This window comes from Fragaria vesca, linkage group LG2, assembly GCF_000184155.1.
Source record: "Fragaria vesca subsp. vesca linkage group LG2, FraVesHawaii_1.0, whole genome shotgun sequence".
In the NCBI taxonomy this organism is placed as follows: Eukaryota; Viridiplantae; Streptophyta; class Magnoliopsida; order Rosales; family Rosaceae; genus Fragaria; species Fragaria vesca.
The window spans coordinates 24,424,423-24,445,666 of record NC_020492.1 but is presented as its reverse complement, the minus strand read 5'-3'; the positions used below and the strand labels follow the sequence as shown (position 1 = coordinate 24,445,666).

The window sequence follows — 21,244 nt, the reverse complement described above, 5'->3', positions numbered from 1 at the left end:
CTCTCTCTCTCTCTCTCTCTCTCTCTCTCTCTCTCTCTCTCTCTCTCTCTCTCTCCATTTGCGACGCTAAGGCTGACACTAACCGTTTCCTTCTTCTTCTCAACAGTTTCGAGGCGGACGAAACCAAAGCAATAGAGGCTACTCGAATCGTCCGATTTCCGGCGGCGGTAGAGGTCACTACGTGACCGGAGACTCGCACATCCGGTCAGTCCAGGAGGCCAATCTCGGCTTCCGGCAAGGCGACACCGGTCATCACCGTCCGCCGCCGCAGTTTAGTCAGAACAATCACTTCCTTCGCGCTCCTCCGCCGTCGAACCAGCCCTACCGGCCTCATCAGCAATTCCGGCCGCCTCAGCAATTCCGGCCACCTCAGCAGCAGCGGCTTCAGAAGCCGTTGGATTATCGGAACTGGGAGTATGCCAAAACCACACTGCCTCCTAATTCTGGTAAATGAGTCTAAATCAATGAATGATTATCTTGATTATAAGAGAGTTTAATGCTTTGTGTGTTTTGGATTTGACAGAGAAGTTTACAGTGCTTTCGTATAATATACTGGCGGATTACTTGGCCAATGACCACCGGGGTAAGCTTTACTATCACATTCCGCGACATATGTTGGACTGGCAATGGAGGAAGAAGAATCTGGTTTTCGAGCTCGGCTTGTGGTCAGCTGACATAATGTGCTTTCAGGTTGGATGAGAGCTTTACGGTTTCAGTTTTCGTGTACTAGTAAAGATGGTGAATGCTCGAAATCTCTTTGATTTTGTATGGGAGTGATAGAGTTTTGTGGTTTTGATTGCAGGAGGTTGATAGATTTCAGGAGCTTCAGGACGAGTTGAAGCCTCGGGGGTATAGTGGCGTATATAAGGTGTGTTTTGAAATGGTTTTGTTGAGACAAGAACATTTATTTGTTAATATTTCGGTATCTACATGTTTAGTTTAATAAAGCCATGGAACAGAAACCTGTTTTAGCCTTGACACACATTGATTAAGATCTTCTGATGCATTTTGGTAATTGATACATGATAGTGTTGATGAATGAATATTCTAACACCTCTGTTGGTGGTTTATAATGGTTTTTGTACAGTATAGGAGCATCATGTTGTTCATCTTATAGTTGTTTATAGTCATATCTTATGTTGTTCCTTCAGTTACTTTTAGTTAGAGAAAAAAGACTCTGAAAATGGTGGAACTTTAGAAGTTTCTTGGTTTCTACAGATGCGAACCGGAAACCCTTTAGATGGCTGTGCGGTTTTTTGGCGATCATCAAGGTAATTCTTGTCTCAGTGTTTAGATGTGCTTAAATTCTTGTCTATTTGTTCATCTCCTTGTCTCCTATGTATGTCGATATCATGATATGTGAGCGCATACTTTCATTCTGACTGGATTCCTTCATGCATTTCTACATATATTGTACTGGATCTCCCAGTTGGCAGTTGGCTTTGTGGGGACAATATTATGGAGGGATGTGAAACTTTAATGGAAACATAAGGTTTAGAATGATGAATTACGGAGGCTTCTACCTACAGAACATATCTGAAGGTCACCCATAAATAATGGCTTATGCTTTGAAATCTAAAAATAAATCACGACTCCCTTTGTTTGGATGAGACACCCTCCCCTTAAACGTTAAACAAGATATATATTATAATTTTCTGTATTCGGACTGATTGTCCTTTCATATCGTGTCATAGTCATTGGTTCAAGTCTTGAATTTACACTGCCTTTACTAGCTTGTTTTTCTTTTCTTTATTACTTCTTAGTTAATAAATATATTTAACCTGACAGCACTTCGCTACTGGTACCACAATGTTGACAAAATCAGATCTGGTACTGATCTATGCCTAATTAACTTTATAGGTTCAAGTTGCTTCATGAGGAATGCGTTGAGTTCAATAAGCTTGGTCTTCGGGATAATGTTGCTCAGATATGTGTGCTGGAGGTATATTACATATTGATTATTAATACCTTGAACGTACATGTAATCACCAGCGTTATTCATTTCTTTTTCTTTGTATTGTGTTATTCATTTCTTTCTTTTTTGTATTTTCAAACTTCCAGTGCCTTTTTGTTTAGTTTGATATGGTTTCATGCAAATATTGTTAGTTTCTTTGTTGAACAGTCTTTGCGTAAAACTTCCAAGGAAAATAATGCAGCTCTACCAACAAGGTAAGAATCTTTAGATAACATGCACACATGCTTTAGTTGTGGGAATTTTCTGAATCATTGGTACACTAGTCATCTAGTTTCGAAGCGGTTTCGGTTTTAGATATTTAGCTTAGCATTTATTTTGAAAATGGGCATCTCTCTTAGATGTACACACACGAACTTTATAATTAATTACAACAGTTATTTACCTTTTGACTGATATTATCTTAATGAATTGGTTTTCCATCTTCAGCTCACCAGGTTCCCATAAAGTTGTCATTTGTAATATTCATGTGCTTTACAATCCTAGACGAGGAGAAATTAAGCTTGGCCAGGTAATTAGTCTTGTAGTCAGTAGGCATACAACTATACATGTTAGTCTGCATCTTGATCCTCCTTTTTATACAACTATACAACAATTGGATCATTGACCAGAACTTGGATAAATGTCACTTTCCATCTTCTCAACATCTATAGAGAACTCCTGATTTGCCACACCTTCCTCATAAGTATGGGTGTAAAAGCTACTCATGAGTTCTATATTTCCACCATAAAATCGGTGTATGATTGTTTGCTGCAAGCCTGCAAGTCTTAGTATTAAATGCATGAAATAAGTGCACACTGAATCGCAGAAGCTTGGGCACACTCCAACGCTGCACTAAGATCTTTCGCTCTTTAGGTTATAGTACTAGGTGTATGTCTCAGGTCATGATTCTATTCCATTTATAGCTAGGTGTAGTACTAGGTGTATTCTCTTTGGTTTGCATTCTTCTATCAAAGTTCAAATAAGTTATAGCTACGGTGTGGAATCACAAACCACTTAAATTGTTGCAATGCTAGAGTTTCCATTTAGTTACAGTTTTCGAATGAAGTTTTCCTGTACGTTGTGTTTGGATAAAGTAATTTCAATTTCCATAGAAATTTCAAAATCATGGGAATTACAATTCCATGAATTGAGAATTCCATTGTTTGGATTTCATGATGTAGAGTTTTAAAATGACAAGAATTTGTATTTAGACTAACCTCAATTAAGGGGAATTGACAAATGACACCTATTTTGTAAGGAATTCAAGTCGGGAATTTAAGCTTTCAAGTTCCATGATTATTTTCCCATGGAAATTGCTAATTCTACGTGACAAGAATCCAAACAGGGGAAACAATCCTAAGAAATTGGGAATTCCTTATTTTTGATTAAATTACCAGGAATTCACTCGCGTCCAAACACACTGGTAATGTCTGTTAACAGGTCAGGGTGCTCCTGGATAAGGCTCGGGCTGTTTCAAAATTCTGGAATGATGCTCCCATTGTTCTTTGTGGGGATTACAATTGTACTCCGAAGGTATCTTTCTTCACTCTTGAAGGTATTATCTGTCATGTGAAAGGTTCTGGATAATTTTTGTATATTTGGAGTTCTGTTTTTCGCTTTATTCTGATAGCAACCCTCTTTGTTGGTCTTTTTCACAGAGTCCGATGTATAACTTTATTTCAGAACAGAAGGTAAGCTGCTTTCTTCTATGTTTCTGTCCTCCATTCAGTTTGTTTTTGCAAGTGTGGTTTACATCATAATCTTTGCAGTTAGATCTGGCTGAAGTTGATAGAGATAAGGTATCAGGGCAAGCTTCAGCTGAAATTGGTCCACCTAGGTCATTTAATCCTAGTTACAGGTATGGTTTATAGAAGCCAAATACTGAATCCGGTTAGTGATTAAAGATTTTATCTTTGAATGTATATCTTTAACTGAAAGCTTGACAAATTTATCACAGGGGTCAGCAAGCTCGTAATTTTGTTCAATGTTCACCAATGGTACAAGGGAAAGATGCTGCAATAAAGTTAAATGATTTAACCTCAGATTCACAGAACCAGAATAATCCAGAAACCAGTGTGGATGATGCTCAGTTGATGAAAAATGTGTCTCATCCTCATGAAAAGGATGATGGTGGCCATGATGCTCAAGCAAGCAAGGGAACTAAGCAGAATATTGTGGATTTCTCCAGGGTTGAAACTGGATCAACTTTCCATGTTCAGGGTGATGGATCTGAGGAAGATCCAAATACTCCATACAGTGAAGGTGACTTGTCTGCAAATTTGAGTGATGGGATTCATAAATGTTCTCCTGCAGTATCTTCCCATTCTGAAAAGGTTAACTCTGATGTTACTGAGATAGGATACAAAGACAGTGTGGAGTACACCTCTAATTCAAAAAATGACTTAAATGTTGGTATAGAAAATGAAAGCATGAACTATACTACAAAGGATAATGTCACCACTGGGGACGGTTGTAATCCAGATTATGTGGATCCTTTCAACTCTAAAATTCCTTTGTCTGATGCTATTGAAAGCCCCTCATTGGGGAACTTTGGACAATTGCCATCCAACCACATTCCTATTGATGAGCATGATAATGCTTCACCCCAATATACAGTAAATTTCTCAGGTGCATCTACTAGTGTTGACCTTGAACTGGAGAAAAGTTTGGAAATTCTATCTCTTACTGAGCTTGATGAAGCCATACCAGAAAGTCAGAACACAGCTGAAGATGATAGTACATTTTTATCTGCATTACACAACACCGGAGATGGTTTCGCATCTTTTGCTTCCGATCCTCCAAAGGAAACGTTGCCTGCATCACCCGATAGAATTGAGGATGGTTTATCTTCAGGATTGGATTCAGAGACAATTGGTGTGGAACAAAGTAGTTATGATCCATCACTATGGACTCCAATGGAAATAGAAGTTGCTACAGGCAATAGGGAGTGCACTCTTTTAGAGCATCCTTTGAAGCTTAAGAGCACATATACTGAAGTTGAGGTAGTCATGTCATTCAAGATTCTTTTCACCATAGTCTGCAATCTTGCGGTTTGATGTGCACAATAATCATAAATGTTACAGAAAATTACAGCTTTTAGATATTCTATGCAAGTAAGAATACGAAAGTGAAAGCTTCCAGCTGTTTCATCTTTGCAGGATTGTACTGGGACCAGAGACTCGAATGGAGAGCCCCTGGTGACCAGTTATAATAGGTGTTTCTTCGGCACAGTAGATTACATCTGGTATTTTCTCTATGATTCTGCTGTTTATAGTGCCATTTCTCTCACTTATATTCTACTCATTAGATCTGATGGAGTTGAACCTTACATTTATATCAGTGCTTCTTTATTTCTTGTTTTGAGCCTGTGTATGATTGCTCATACTTGTTATGTTTTAATATAGGCGGTCTGAAGGTCTGCAGACTGTCAGGGTCCTTGCTCCAATTCCAAAACATGCTATGCAATGGACTTCAGGGTTCCCAACCCGGGTGGGTTACTAAATGCTAAATTAATATGAAATTCCCTAAATATTGAACAAAGATCTTTCCATTTCTTATTTTTCAATAAAGCAAAGAAATGGCATGAGGATTTGATAGTTTAGTTTCTTGGATTCTCAACAGCCGTTACATTACAAACAAGAAACAAAAAAACTGTCCAGCTTACTCCATCTTAGCTTCTTTTTTTTTGGTTGATTACTCCATCTTAGCTTAGCTTGTGGGTTCCTTTCCTTTATTTCTTGTTTTTAATCACTTTGCTAATAATATTCTTTTTTGTGGATTGTTTTTCAGAGATGGGGTAGTGATCACATTGCCTTGGCTACTGAGTTGGTGTTCACGAAGTGCTCTGACCAATCATAACTCTGAACTCTGCCAGCAGTATAGTCAATAGTCTTGACATTTGAAGAAGAATGTGCTTGCGGGAGAGCTCCAGGTCACTCACTGTCTCGTAATACCTTTAGTTTACCTCTGCTGCTTGCATTAGGCTCTGGGAGAATCTCAGTCACTTGGTTCTCTTCCAATAATTTGATGGCAGTGTTGAGTCTCTTGCTGCAACCTGGTACATATTACATTTTTGGTGCCAACTCTTGTATATGATTTTGGTCTTCTGAGTAGATTTCTGATCTAGAGATATTCATTGACATGTTCCTGAACACAAGTGTTATCTGTATTTACACCACTTAAGTTAACTATCAGGTTAGTGCATTTCATCGAGGTCATGGTGATAGCTCTCAATCGGAGCTACTTGCTACGTTACCATTCTGTAAGTTTGATCTGCTCATCACTCATTCAGTGTCTGAGCTTGCACGCTTTTATGATGCTCAAAATGCTTTTACTGGTAGCGCTTTTATCAGAAGCATGTATGCTTAAATTTTTTTTTCTCAATTATGGTGTGAAAGTGCTTTCACAACAAGTGCATGTAAACCACCTAAATTTCCAAGGGATTTCAGCAATTCTAATCATAAAGCTCCCTGAAAACTCAAATGGATTCGCTGTTTTGGGAGCCAAAACATAGATACTGACAACTTGTAAGGTAGAGAATAACAGTTTTAAAGAACTACAAAGAGCATTTTCCAACAAAACAATTTCTAAAAGCATCTCTATTTAAGCAGGCCCTTTGGAGTTTGGAGCAAGTGAGTTGATATTCACGTTGATAACTTGATATCTTCATTTCTTCCATTGCTGTTGGACTAGGCATATGTATTGAACATTTTCGAGATTCTATTAAGATACAAAAAAATTCTTCGACAATAGTGTGTTGGTTTATACTTTTCTTGTCGTCGGTATGTCTGTAAACTTTCCGCGATGATTGGTTTATATTTTTCTTTTCACAAAAATCATCTTTCATTTTTGTTCTCACATAAATTCTTGTGGTAGTTGGTAGTTGGTATCCATATGTCCTCGCCTTGGCCTATGGCCTGCCCTGCGTAAGTGCATACAGAACTCGTAATTACTCAATTTACTCATCTCATCTCTCAAGTCACCATCTTCAAGAATTCACATGAAAAGTCTATGATTTGTACCATTATTGAGTAGTATTGGAACTGTGAACCTGCCTCTCTTTTCTGAAACATGGTCCATGGAGTCAGTATATTGAAGAAGACCACACACTGAGAATTGGTAGCATTTACTCTTTGGAGTAGTACTACTGTATAACGGACCCTATTTCACTGTGAACTTTACCTTCATCCAGACCTATAAACTAGAAATTAAAGCTTTGGGTGAAGGTGAAATACTATCAAACAGATTTGGTTTTCTTTTCTTCAGCTAAACATTCGGGTTTTTGTTTTGATCTACCATACAAGAAGGGATTTTGTTAAGTTGTACAGAATCATAGAGTTTGATCATAATTTAGTTGATAAATGAATCCCCAGATCAGAGAGAGAAGTCCTTTTCCTTCTCTTCTCCATTGTTCCACACAACTCAAAGTTCTAAAAGACCAACACTCGGTGTAAAATCCATTTTGGTCTCATCTACTAAAGGTCCTAGAGGGGGGGTGAATAGGCCTTTTTGAAATTTTCGTTGCCTTCTGTATCCGAGGATAGCAATGATTTGTGCTATCCTCGAATCACAGGATGCGAGTTTGCAGAAAGTAAATTGCAGCAAATAAAGAAACAACACAAGGATGTTTTTTACTCGCAGAAACCCTAAATGCAGGGAGAAAAACTGCGTGTCTCTAACTCTTGAGAGACAAAAACTTCCACTAAGTTGAAGTAACTTCTTACAAGAATAATAGTTCTAGTGATACACTACCACAGTGCTATCCTTTCTAGTCCCGAACTAGTCTAGACCTATTCCCTCTCTTGTTTCTAAGTTCTTACAACATGGGACACTTTTCGAAGCCTTGTTCGTGAATTCAGCTAACCACTAGCAGATTCAACCTTGAACTCTTCTTGGGTTGGTTGCACTACACATCCCTCATGGTATGCAACATGATATGAGTTGATGAAAGAAGTTTTGAGTTCAAGCTCTAAGGTTTACAGTCACGAAGAAGACTTAGAGCAGCATGAACAATGCAAGCTAAAACTAGACTCAACAAAGAAAACGCAATAAGGCAGTTTTCTACAACCATTGAGCAAAGCCAAAGCTGTAGATATATATAGGCCAACAATGGCATCAAGGATGATGCATGCTGACCTCAACATGTTTCAGAAAGGTTTGGACAGAAGTGTTTGGCTCCCATACTGAAAGTGATGTGTCCAAACACAGAGATGACACAAGCAATCTCAATAAGACAAATAACCCTTTCCTAAAACATGAATGATTCAAACAGGGAGCAAAGAGGTTTCAAACCCTCTTACTCAGTCCATTAGTGGACCTTGACACAGCTGATAGCAACTGGTCTTTGAACCATACAGGGACCAGCTTATACATCGGATAACGTATCATGAAATCCCAGCTGGAGCCTTGAGCATCAAACCATTTGGTCACGGGTTGGCATAATAAAAGATCTCAACCCTTTAACTGGTTTGAGCGCTAAAGCACTTCCCACAAACTCAGTTGTCCATTTGAAATTGAAAGACATATTATACTAATATAACAGACTTTGAAACTCAGTACAGCAGAAGACTCAGTACTAGGATAGCAAGCGAAGCTGCTATCCTCTGTGAAAAACAGTGATATGCAGATGCACGTTTTACCTGAAACCATGAGGGATATTAGCGCCACTTGTTCTTGATCAGATAACATTATCTCAAAGTGTTTTGCAAGATAAAAGGATTGCCAACTATCCTTATACCTTCATCTACATTTCCTTCAAAGACAAGAGCAGCTTCAGATTTGATTTCTTGTGACCATTTTCTAAGCAATCTGCATTCCCGGTTCTTCTTCCAAGTGTTGTTGACGTGTCAAAGTAGTAGTTGCATTTTTCTACTTGTGACATATCATCATCATGTGAAAACTATCGTACGTCGGTATCATGTATAGACTATAGTTTTTTAATTCCAATATTGCCAGAATAACCTCACAATGTAATAATGTAATATATAAATGGTTACAATTTTACAACTCAGCCCAACACAAGACATTCATTGCTACCAAAGTTCATTTGAAAATCATTACTCTGCCTCACACTCACTCTCTCCTTCATAATAAAGTCACAAGAAATCATTAGTGTCTGTAACTCTCAAGCAGAGAAGGAAGAACTTCTGGTCAGATTTGCATTCAAGGTTAGTTTACTCATCTGGGTCTCTCTCAGAATACAATGTTCTCATCTGGGTTTCTTGCAATGCTGGTTTCTTTAATCTGAGTTGCATGCATAGCTTGAACTCTTGGTTTTTCCTATTTTGTAAAAGTGAGAAACTTTACCTGATGTTTTCTTGAAATGGTTAAAATGATTAAAGAATGTATCTTTTTGAATCGCATCATATAAAGTATGTGTTTTATTGGTTAGTGATGTGATTGCGGATTTGCGGGTCATTCATTTTGCAGGAATTGTTAGAGCTGCATTTGCTTTTCTCTATTGTTAAAACTTCTTCTCTTAAATTCCTTTTCTTGTTAGGTTTGATAATTCTAGTCGGAAATCCAGTTCATCCCAACTACCTAAAGCCATTTTACTATTTGACACCCAAATGCTCTCGAAATTCTGTTTGGAGTAGAAAGGATTCACTCTTCTTTAACATATCTGTTCCATTTGATATCACCCAAGTCTGTTACTTATCAAACCCATATCTTAGAATTTTCTGGAAAAGAAAATGTCAGGGTCCAATCTAAACAAATCTTTGATATCTCCATCATTATCATCACCTAAGCTCCCTGACTTCAAACAATCTGTGAAATTGAAGTATGTAAAGCTTGGCTACCATTACCTCATAACTCATGGAATGTACTTGTTCCTAACCCCTCTTTTTGTTCTCACTGCTGCACAAGTCTCCACATTCTCACTCCAAGACCTCCATGACCTTTGGGATCATTTGAGGTTCAATCTCATATCTGTTGTCCTTTGCTCAACTCTCTTGGTCTTCTTGTCCACCCTTTACTTCCTCACTCGTCCCCGTCCTGTTTACCTTGTTGATTTCTCATGCTACAAGCCTGAAGATGCTCAAAAAACCACTAGGCAAGTGTTCATGAAATGCTCACATTCGATAGGGACATTCACTGGGGAGAATCTTGAGTTTCAGCGCAAAATTCTTGAGAGGTCAGGTCTTGGGGAGTCTACATACCTCCCTGAAGCTGTTATAAGGGTGCCTCCTAATCCATGTATGGCAGAGGCAAGAAAAGAAGCTGAAATGGTAATGTATGGTGCCCTTGATCAGCTGTTTGAGAAAACTTCTATAAAACCGAAGGACATTGGTATTTTGGTTGTGAATTGTAGCTTGTTCAATCCAACACCGTCTTTGTCAGCTATGTTGATCAATCATTATAAGCTAAGAGGGAATATTATTAGTTACAATCTTGGTGGGATGGGATGCAGTGCTGGTTTGATCTCGATTGATCTTGCGAAAGATCTCCTTCAAGTCCACCCGAACACCTATGCTTTGGTGATTAGTATGGAGAATATCACTTTGAATTGGTATTTTGGGAATGACAGATCAATGCTGGTGTCAAACTGCTTGTTTAGAATGGGGGGAGCTGCAATGTTGCTTTCGAACAATAGGCATGACAGGTGTCGTTCCAAGTACCAGTTAGTCCATACTGTTCGAACACATAAAGGTGCTGATGACAAGTGCTTCTCTTGTGTAACTCAAAAAGAGGATCCTGCAGGGAAAATTGGAGTTTCTTTGTCAAAGGATCTTATGGCAGTAGCTGGGGATGCTTTGAAGACCAACATTACAACTTTGGGTCCTTTGGTGTTACCTATGTCAGAACAGTTGCTCTTCTTTGCTACACTTGTTGGGAGAAAGCTTTTCAAGATGAAGGTGAAGCCCTACATCCCAGATTTCAAATTGGCTTTTGAGCATTTCTGCATTCATGCTGGTGGAAGAGCTGTGCTGGATGAATTGGAGAAGAACTTGCAGCTTTTGGACAGACATATGGAGCCTTCAAGGATGACCCTTTACAGATTTGGCAACACTTCAAGCAGCTCTCTTTGGTATGAACTGGCTTATACAGAAGCCAAGGGGAGGATGAAGAAAGGTGACAGAACATGGCAGATAGCGTTCGGGTCTGGCTTCAAGTGTAACAGCGCGGTTTGGAAGGCTTTGAGGACTGTGAATCCAGTGAAGGAAAAGAACCCGTGGATGGATGAGATCGACATGTTCCCTGTGGATGTTCCCAAGGTCTCATCCATCTGAAACTCCTGACAGTTTCCCATTTCATCTAGGTGTGTTAGCCTGTTAGGGGTAGTTCGCTTTGTAGTTGGCTTTCTCTTTTAGTAGTAAAACTTCTTGTTTGTGCTTGAATAGTCTCACTATGCTGTTATTTCCTGGGAGATCCATGATTCACAATCAATCATTAGTAACCCTCGATCATAAATGATTGATAGTTCTTGGATTCTGCCAACTTTTTTGTCTGAAACCTGAGTTTAGTATGTTGAAACGGGTGAAGCTTGATACATTAGACAAATCTTTTGAAGGATTCTAAACTCTCGTGACATATTTTGTATTTTTAGTACAGATCTCTGAAACTTTTAGATAACAAACAAATTTAACTTTGTCTTGTTTTTATCTGTTAGGAAAAGATGAAGAAGATAAGCATATGTTAGTCTGTAATCTGAAACAATTTCTATTATACTGATTACTGAAGTAACCATTACATGCCAACGTACCAACCAATACGCCTCTAGACTAATAGAAGTATGTTAACAAGATGTACAGAGGTTCCGTTTTCCCAAGAGGGTTGATAATATACAGGGAATCACAACAATCAAATCCTACCCTTTCTTTAGAGGCCTTGTTGATGATGAGAGTGAGAGACTTGTGAATGTGAGGGATCACGCCACCGCCATCGCCACGATTGCAAGCTGCAGATGACGGGGTGTTATACGCAACTCGACCAACTGGGAACACTGCAGGAATATCTGTTCACATATGATTGAAAGAAAACAATGATCGAGAATACATATCACATGAGCGTAACGGTTAAAAGCTACCAGTTTAATTATGTTTATCTACTCTTTGACCGAAAGTTCTTGTATGCACCACGGTTTCAATAAACCGAGTGTGCTCATTTAATCTCAGCCGCTCATTTAATCTCATTCCTTAGATGACACTAACATCAATGTTAACAGAGATTAAAAAAAGGAAAAATGTGGTCAACACAGTAAAAACCACATAGATGTTAATATTCAACCGATCAAGTCTACCCTGCTTAAGTAAAATATGCAGAGGCTAGATGAGTTATCTGGGTTTGGGAGAAAAATGAAAACCAAAAGGGTATGATTCGTAGAGGAGGAGGATTTTGAGCTTGAAAAAGGTTGTGGAGTCGCGATTTGATCGCCTGGACCGCCGACGACGGCGGCTATCGGAAGTACATAAACGGCGGAGATCTCGTTGTATCTGGAGTCGCAATTCGATCGGAATAGTGATGCCCGAGACGCTCAAACAGTCGGCGTTTCACGTTCCGGATCGGACAAACCCAATCGGGGTGCGTCCGCGACCTAGATTGCTAAACCCAGGTTTCCCCTTACTAAAGCATAATGAAACCCCCGACTGGACTAATCTAGTGTATTGCAGAGAGTTGTGTAGAAGAAATCCTTTCTTGGGTGTGTAAAAGTTGGAGAACCCTCTGCTGGGAAAGTTTTCAAAAGTGATCTATGAATCTATTCCTATTCTCTGCGAGTGTCTGCGGCTGTGATTTTTTATTTTTTTAGGTTTATCACTTTTTCATTTTTCTGTGAATGATTATCCTTTCTTGTGTTGTTTTAGAAAAAATAAAAAAAAATAAAAATCCTTTCTTTTGTTCGTTTTTGTTTCTGAGAAAAGGGAGAGATATAATGATTGTTTTTTTTGTTATTTGTAAGTTTACTTCTTTACCCATTTTAAATAATGTGGTTTCATGGTGGTTCTATAAGGGGTAGTTTTGTAAAACTAGTACATCATATGTAATTTAGTTTTAGTGAAAATTATAATTGATATATCCTAGTGTACTGTGTATCATATAGAGTGGCGTACCGCGTTTTTATATCACAATGTTTTGTGTTTCATGATCACTTGATCAATTATCAATGTCGCTGATGATGGCGACTACCGAAAGTACATCCAAGGTGGAAATAAGTCATGGTTTGATTTGATAATCAAAATACAATCTCAGTTACCAATTGTCAACACTTTGTTTTGATGAACCGACGATAACTCTTCTACGCACCAAAGTTCAAGCAAAGAATGATTATTGGTTCAACATTCTTATCACTGCAGCTCCAATGATCGATACTCCAACTATAGCCTCCGTTGGCGCCACCATAACCGTTGTTGTTGCCTATAATGCCACTAGGAAACCAAATATTCTAATTTTTGAATTTTAGTTTTGTGGTTTAAAAGTTATATGGATCTCGACATCTCGTTCTATAATTGTTTTGTTTTGATAAATAATACTGATTAAATAAATATTATATTTTTAGTTGTTTAGACACATGTACGCACTGCAAAGAACTCGGCCTCGTATTGTATACCTTGTATTTTGTTTACTTTCCTTCAAGGACTTCGTCTTTTTTTTTTAATACTTACAATAGTTTGGTAAGATATATGTTTATATATAGTAAGTATAAAATTAAGTTGGACTAGACTAACGGGCATTAAAATATTTCATATAATATGAAACGTAAATTTTAAAAAATTTACAAAAAGATTAAATGTTGTTTGTATATTTAAAATATAGTAATATGAATTGTGTCAAATTAATAATATTATCAATGGAAAAACATTATCATTTTCGGTTCTATAGAAGAAAAAAAGCTACAGAGAAATTAATAGGTTGATTTCTCCTCATTCTCCAAAAAAAAAAAACGATTTCTCTTAATATATAAAAAGGAAGGATTTTTTTTTAGAATATATATTAAAAAAAAGAAGGTTGAGATTCTGCAAGTGGAGCAATACGTGGCTTCTCAACTACAATCAATGAAGTCTCTTAGAGCAAGTCCACCCCCTGGGTTTTCGTTGGGAATGCCTGGGTCATGGGCGAGACCTGGGTCGCCACGTGACAGTGATTTTGGGCTGCAGTTTCCACCCACGATTTCTGTTTCTGGGTCGCCACGTGGCAGTGACTGTTTATTGAATTTTATATTAGGTATTTTGAATGTGAATAATGATTTTATATATTAATAAAATTATGATTAAATAAACAAAATGATATATTGAAATTAAATATTTATTTCATGACTTAAAATGACATGCCAAGCCTAGAAAAAAAAATACAATTATTTAAAAATAACACAAACATAACATAAAAAAAACCGTAATCTAGATATCCATGTTGTCTTGCACTTTCCATAAATGCTTGAAAAAATTATAGGAGGGTGATATGTATTTATAGGATTTGTATAATTTTTTTTATATTTTTTTTCCTAACCGTTGCCAGCTTTTTTACCGTTGGGAGCTTTTTTTACCCGTTGCCAGCTTTTTACCGTTGGGATTGCAACAGTCAATTCACCTAAGCCGTTGATTTGCTTTTTTGAAATGAACCAATGGTCCAGATCAAAGGACCGTTGCATTTGAATTCCCCGGAACGAGCCCAGGCACTGACACGTGGCCCAGGAGTTCGTCCGCAGCGTCGCTAGGCGACAAAAAGCGCCCGCCTTCTCGCTCTGTCTGCGCCACGCGTCGCCTTCTCGGTCAGCTCTGCGCGCTTCACGTGGCTGACGTTGGCATTTTGGGCTGAGCTAGAGACGAAGGCCCGGGTCTTCAAAAATGGAGGCCTGGGCCATAGGTTTGACCCAGGTGAAGACCCAATGAAGGCCTGGGTTAAAGAAAATTTGTGGGTGGACTTAGCTTTTTTTTTCTGGGTCTTCTTTTGAGGTGGCTTAAGGCCCGGGTGGTGTTTTTGGGGTTGGGGTGGACATGCTCTTATGCACGTGTTAATCATCTCTCCTAGACTCCTAGTATCTCATTCTTCCCCACCATTCTTTGAACAAACCCAGATTGTGCAACACAGTCGAAGATGGCGGTGCTCTTCGCCTCTGAGAGAGAGTTGAGGTTAGAGAGATGGCGCTAATCCGCCCAGACGCCATTTCAAATTAATTTTTTCAGCGACTTTCCCTCAATCGGGGCGGCCATCCACCTAGACACGATTGAGAAGAATAACTGGTCGGTGATGAACTTTGGTATTGGGGGCAAAGGAGGGATTGAATCAGTGGATAGGAATCATAGGATGCGAGAGAGAAACTCTCCACTGCGTGGTAATTTTGACATTTACTGTACTTCCACTTTTTTTTGGTGTCCAGCAACTAACTACCGATGGTTTGAGATCCGTCAAAGCACGTGCGTGGTTCAAGTGAACCAAGGTGCACTGAATCCACTCCGCTCTTTGACATGACTCAACAGCATGATCATTCTCAAGGCTCACGCACATCCACCTAATTCAAAGTTTCAAACCAAAAGAGCGAATCTTTGTTTACAGTTTATTTGAACAAAGTCGGGTGTCTCTTATTTACAAGGGCAAAGTTGCCGCCGAAATACTGACCGCCTTTCTTTTCGATTTGTGTTCTCCCTTTTCTTCTTCGTCTCCTTCTTTTTTCTTCGATCTTTTTTGACAAACCATGAATGATATCATTAGAATGATGCATTGAGATTCAGATACTAAAGTGATCGATTCGTAGAAAACTTAATATTAGTTAGGTGGTACCGATCTTAATCATATATGACTAGCTGCTTAATAGGTGTGGAAGACGTGATTAATTCTACTTTTCTGGAATAGAACTTGAAGTTCGAGCTAGATACTAAATTCCAAACCCTCGTACCCAAATTCGAATCTTGCCAACGCTAATAGGAGTTAAATCTCAATTTATTCTTAGTGGTCAGAAATGAGGAAGCGTTCTGACATGACTCATCGGCGCGGATTAGTTTCTGGGCCTTTGAGGATACCGTCATTGATACTCTTAAAAAAAAAAAAACTAAATTCCAAACGAATGTTAAACAAATTAATTAGTACTAAACTATGAATTAGGTACCAGACCTTCCAGACTAAGGCTGAAATATTCCAAGTCATAGTATATAATCAAACCAAAAGAGCATGAAGCGGGGATTTTGGACGTGCTGTTTGAGACTAAGATGGATTCATGTGGGTGGAGCAACTGGAGTTGAATCTCAGGCAAGCATGCGTTTATTAGAAAATAATCACAATCTGTTGCTTGAATCATCATGCGCATTCATGCCTTAATTCATTATTCATCAATTAGTTTTTTCCATTAGTTTGATATGCATTGTTAACTTATTCAATATATCGACACGCGGTTAAGACCAAAGACTGAAAAATCGAAAATATCCTCGATATTTCGGCGATATTTTCATTTTTTCAGTGTGTGGAAATATCTTTATCATCCCATCCCATGTGACTATCGTTCGAGATAATCGATATTTTGCGATATATTACGAAATTACCAAAATTCTTGCGAAATGGGTATTTTTTTTCACGACACTCTCTGCCGATACCAAGCCATGTTCTGCCGGCCTCCAACCGTCTCATGACGGCAAGCAAAGACCCGTTCGGGTCGCTGAATTTCCAACCAAGACCTTTCTTTACAGAGGATTCACATCAGATTCTGTCATCCATGGTGTTTCAATTAGCATCCAAGTTTGATGGTTGTTTCACCGCCGTCGTGTGTGCAATAAGGCTAACGCCTCTTAGTGTTGAAGATGTGCCATTGAAAATGATCACGAGGGTGGATTGACTGTCTTTTCTATATGAGAAGGGAGGTATAAAGCTCGCAAAGAAGTGTGTCGATGCATCAACAAAGAGCAACGATGCAAGTTCTCTAGATCAGTAGATCTGGTATCCGTCTTGGTGCAACATGCTGCTCTTGGTCGGAAAATGCTGACTCTCGCTGCAAATATAGATCCAGACATATCTGGTGATGAGATGCAAGATGAAGTGATGGGCTTAGACTCATCAACCAAAGGTTATGGCTATGGGCTTGAGTTCTATATGGACTTGGCCTTGAAATTAGGTAGTTTTTAATTTTTATTTTCAGCCTACGATCTATGTTATTGTTCATGAAGGTAGGCTTGCTTTTTAATAAGTGAATAAGTGAGCCAAAGTCTTCGAATATAGGTGGCATATCCTACATATCACTCTAAGGTCTTATTGTTACGAAGCCGAAGCCTTATCTATCTGACTATCCATGGAGTGGTAGCAGATAGATATGTAATGACCATCTTGGCATGAATATACCTGATTGAAATGAAATATTATAATTTGATAAAAATAGAAAGAAAAGTGATATATATATATATTTATTGATCACCAACTTACTCACATGGTTCTTGCCATTTTATCATTCAAAGATTATCTATTATGAGGTAGGAAGTTCAGTAATTTACGTTTGAATTATATATATATATATATATATATATATATATATATATATATATATCTTCGTAACGTACATTTGAGTAGTGCTTCCCTTGCAAGGAAACGTTTGATGTGGAATTGAACATTGAATCAAATTATTGCATTACCTTAAGTTACTTGATTGAGATTTCATTGTCTCTTACAACCTTCTCCTTCCATCTACAATATTGTCCAGGGTTACAGTTTTTGTTTCAGCTCCCACAGCCTTCAGTACAAGATCGACTCTGTTAGTTCTTGGAGCGCTAGCTGATCGATAATCGTCCTGCACTTACCATTTTACCAGGTATCTTTATCTCCACTGGCCTTCACTAATACGCAATTTTATTCTTACAACTTTATGTGTATACATGTCATGTATCGTCGTACGGATCATGATTTTGGATCTTGGATCTCATTTCATATTTCCTCGTCATAATATAGCCAGAAAAATCATAGATATTGTGTAAAATCAATACATTTCTGGACGTTTAGCTAGCCATGTTAAACCCTAATCCGTACCCCGTAAACCTGATCCGCGAAGCCAACGTCTTCTGTCTGAGTTGGCTTGACATCGATCAGGCCGAGGGTGTTGGGTCTGCCCTCGGGCGCCATGGCACTCCTTGAAGACTTGGTAGCACAAATGAGATGGAGACGGCAAAATCTAGCTTTGTCATCCTTTTACCACATGGAACTTCATGGTTCAATTCTGTTCTGTAACTGAACTGGAGTAGGCGATGGGCGGCTGAGATTCGTAGGTAGTATATTATTATGAAATGCACTCAAGAGAACAGTTCAGACTCTGCTAGCTATGTTTCTTGTCTCAGTTCTTGTATCACTCTTCAACTTATATCAGATCGATCCTGGTGCTGCCGCCAAGTTTTGTTTTTACAATAACTCGAATACTCGATTACTCGATAACGAAAAAGACTTGTTCTTCTTCACCAGATCGAATATATATAAAGTCCCATTATTCTTTCTTTTGTTTCTAGCATATAATTAGAGCTGAAAATGTAACTAACTAATAAAGTAATAAGAGTACGTAATAATAAGACAGCTATAGCTAGCGAGCCAGGTAACTTAAAAGCCGTCTAAGGATCAATCTTATTGAATCATCGATCGATATATGTGTGACATATGTATCTATATAAATTAACGAGGGAAAATTCTAGTATACCATATGGTATAACATACATGACAAAATGTGTGGTTATTATTGATTGAAGAAGCAACTAAATGACCATGTAATAATCATTTACCCCTTCAAAAGCCCCTATAGTCATATAATTAGACATATTTGCAATATGTATATCATACTATATGATATGATAGACAAACCCATAAACAAGTATCGTGTGAAGATCTTTGTTTGTTTGTTTCTCTGTTTTATTTAATGATATCCGCCTAAAAATAAAGGGTAAACAAAGGGTTTCCTCCTCGGTCGCGCCTAGCTAGCTTGATTAAGAGGGTAATACTGTTCGAAACTTCTTAATACCAAACCATTGAAGATAGCTCAACCATCTCATCATCAATCTCCTCAAACCTAGCAAGAACATGCATTGGTTGTAACCACTTCCAGTATCATATTAGGGTCAAACATTTCTTGCTTGCTTTCTTGTTATCTTCTGTTGCATGCTTTGTTGTTTTTACTCTTGTTAGTGTTTCTTTCTGTTTCCTCTGCTGTTTTCACTTAGCTGGATTACAGTTTTTCAACTCAACTTTGAACCCTTGCTCTTGTCCTAATATTAGCTTACAAATAACTGTCATGCACCTCATGTCAAAATTTACCACGCTTTCAACCTTTGAAGTTTGAACGGATCGTGTTCTGTTAAAATAACAAAAAATGATTATATAAGCTAAATATTGCAGTCGATCTCTCATAGAGTGATAGTTAATCAATTCAAAAGTTCCTCATTTGTGAAGAAATTAAGCATGTCTAGTCCTCTTCGGCTCGTCTTCCTTCCATGCCTGCTCCTCTTTGTCGTTCTCGCAGCTCTCTTCCGTTCATCTCAGGCCGATGTTGGTACCGCTGCACAATACAGACCACCTTATCTACGTAAGTATTCCCTCCCCTCAAGCATATACTGAAGCTAGCTTTAGGTCGTTCGTTCATTTCCTAACGTACTGCTTAAGTTCTTGAAATGCAAGTCTGCGATTATTTTATACCCTACCGCGACTCTGATGAGGGGTTTATGTACCATGCATACATGCAGCTACGTCCTGCTATGGTAGCGATGCGTCGCAGTTTCCGTCGAGCAACTTGTTCGGGTCAGCCGGAGAAGGAATATGGGACAACGGAGCAGCCTGTGGAAGGCAGTATCTGGTGAGGTGCATAAGCGCCGCTGTCCCGAAAACTTGCATTCCGGGGAAGACGATTCAGATCAAGATTGTGGATCGCGCTCTTTCTTCTGTGTCTAGGCCTTCGAGGAATGACGCTACCATGGTGCTGTCCACAACTGCATTTGCCGCCATCGCCAACTCTTCTGCTTCATTTGTTAACGTCGAATTCCAACAGTAAGTGGCCATATACATGCCAATATAGCTTCTTACTTAAAAGCTTGCTTACTCTTATTGTCAGTGTTAATATATTGCAACTTTTCTTTTTCATTTTTTTCCAGGGTTTGAATCAAAAGGCATGGAACGTGCAGATTGTTGATGATCAAGATCGAGACGCAGGCAGGGCCCCTTTATACTATCTAGAACTACTTACTGTCATCGACTTATTTGTTTGGTTACCTTAGCTAGCTACTCATTACGTAGAATTGGCTTTATATGTACGTCTTTTTTTCTGCAAGGTTGGTATGCAGTTGAAACTATAATGTATGTCAATCTTTTCTAGAAACCTTGGATATTTTTTTTAGAACGTACAGATTGAATTGAAAATTGATCATCCAGCTGATACGTAACCCATGTATATATTAGAAGATGCTGAATATAAGGTTCAAATTGAAGCTTAACGTCTTAACCAAGGACTAAAATTTCGTGTATCGAGGATATTTCGATGCTTCAAAAATTGGATATTTCGAAGGAAATATCGAGAAATTATCGATCTCGGTAAATTATTGATGGAAATTATTGAGGTAGGATGAATATTATGAAGAGTTATATGTATTCAAATGCACAAATATCACAAGAAATGTTATGCAGCGTGGATGGTTAAGGCATTACTATACCCCTTGGGCTGCCAAGGTTCGGTGACTTTTATTTTCTGCAAATATTTCAAATTTGCCCCCAAGATCAGACGATATCTTGAACACTAGAGGCATCTCCGATCATTTTCTCTTGCTGGCGAGTCCGCCGAATACTAGTTTGCAGTCGAGATCGACCTTGTCTGAAGTTTTAGGTGGAGGTTGCTGCCTAAACCTTCAAATCGGACCTGCCGGCAACAGAAAGTGATCGGGGATGCCTCTAGTGTCCGCTCGGGTGGAGGAGCGCCGTCGTCGACGCCGGACGGAGGATAACAAAGGGACATCCGCATCTTTTCTTCGGTACGGATGTCTGCTTCACAGCGAGCCTCTATATATATATGGAAACGAAAAAAAATATGCCAAGCCTCCTATCTCTTCTCCTCCCAAACCCTAGCCGCTCGGGTGAAGAAGTGCCGTCGGCAGCGCCGGACGGTGGAGAACGGAGGGACGTCCGTACTTTTTCTTCGGTGCGGACGTTCACTCCTCATCCTTTCTATATATATATATATATCACTATTTGCATATATGCATGTTTTATCTTTAACATTAGCTAGCATAATAATCTTGTGACTTTCATATACATATATACAGGGCCATTCAGAAGAGGACGTTCGCATAGCCCTTATAATGCGGATGTCCCTCCGTTCTCCACCGTCCAACTCCAACGACGCATTTTCTTCTTGTTGGA

The 21,244-nt window shown here is 38.7% G+C and overlaps 2 protein-coding genes and 1 pseudogene across 3 annotated transcripts in view; all 3 read left to right on the top strand.

Moving 5' to 3' along the window:
• The window catches only part of LOC101304744 (carbon catabolite repressor protein 4 homolog 6-like), a 6,420-nt gene extending 116 nt beyond the window's left edge, over positions 1-6,304 (top strand). The window contains exons 2-15 of the mRNA XM_004292965.1: positions 107-446; positions 524-690; positions 803-868; positions 1,219-1,271; positions 1,861-1,942; positions 2,123-2,169; positions 2,402-2,483; positions 3,395-3,487; positions 3,613-3,645; positions 3,724-3,812; positions 3,912-4,956; positions 5,113-5,198; positions 5,359-5,443; positions 5,744-6,304. Coding sequence (XP_004293013.1) covers positions 107-446; positions 524-690; positions 803-868; positions 1,219-1,271; positions 1,861-1,942; positions 2,123-2,169; positions 2,402-2,483; positions 3,395-3,487; positions 3,613-3,645; positions 3,724-3,812; positions 3,912-4,956; positions 5,113-5,198; positions 5,359-5,443; positions 5,744-5,812 — 2,337 coding nt within the window. The 3' untranslated portion in view covers positions 5,813-6,304. The remainder of the gene's footprint in view (positions 1-106; positions 447-523; positions 691-802; positions 869-1,218; positions 1,272-1,860; positions 1,943-2,122; positions 2,170-2,401; positions 2,484-3,394; positions 3,488-3,612; positions 3,646-3,723; positions 3,813-3,911; positions 4,957-5,112; positions 5,199-5,358; positions 5,444-5,743) is intronic.
• A 3,341-nt stretch (positions 6,305-9,645) lies between these two features.
• LOC101294912 lies at positions 9,646-11,193 on the top strand (annotated as a pseudogene).
• An 8,062-nt stretch (positions 11,194-19,255) lies between these two features.
• Positions 19,256-20,155, top strand: LOC101296923 (EG45-like domain containing protein-like). Of its 2 annotated transcripts, XM_004291443.1 has the most exons (3): positions 19,256-19,424; positions 19,582-19,882; positions 19,987-20,155. In XM_004291443.1, the coding sequence occupies exons 1-3, from the start codon at positions 19,301-19,303 to the stop codon at positions 19,991-19,993; spliced, it is 432 nt and encodes a 143-aa protein (XP_004291491.1). In that variant the 5' UTR covers positions 19,256-19,300; the 3' UTR covers positions 19,994-20,155. The 2 variants fall into 2 exon arrangements, with proteins under 2 accessions (XP_004291491.1, XP_004291492.1); XM_004291444.1 differs by lacking the exon at positions 19,987-20,155 and having other exon boundaries at positions 19,582-19,886.
• The last annotated feature ends 1,089 nt before the right edge of the window (positions 20,156-21,244 follow it).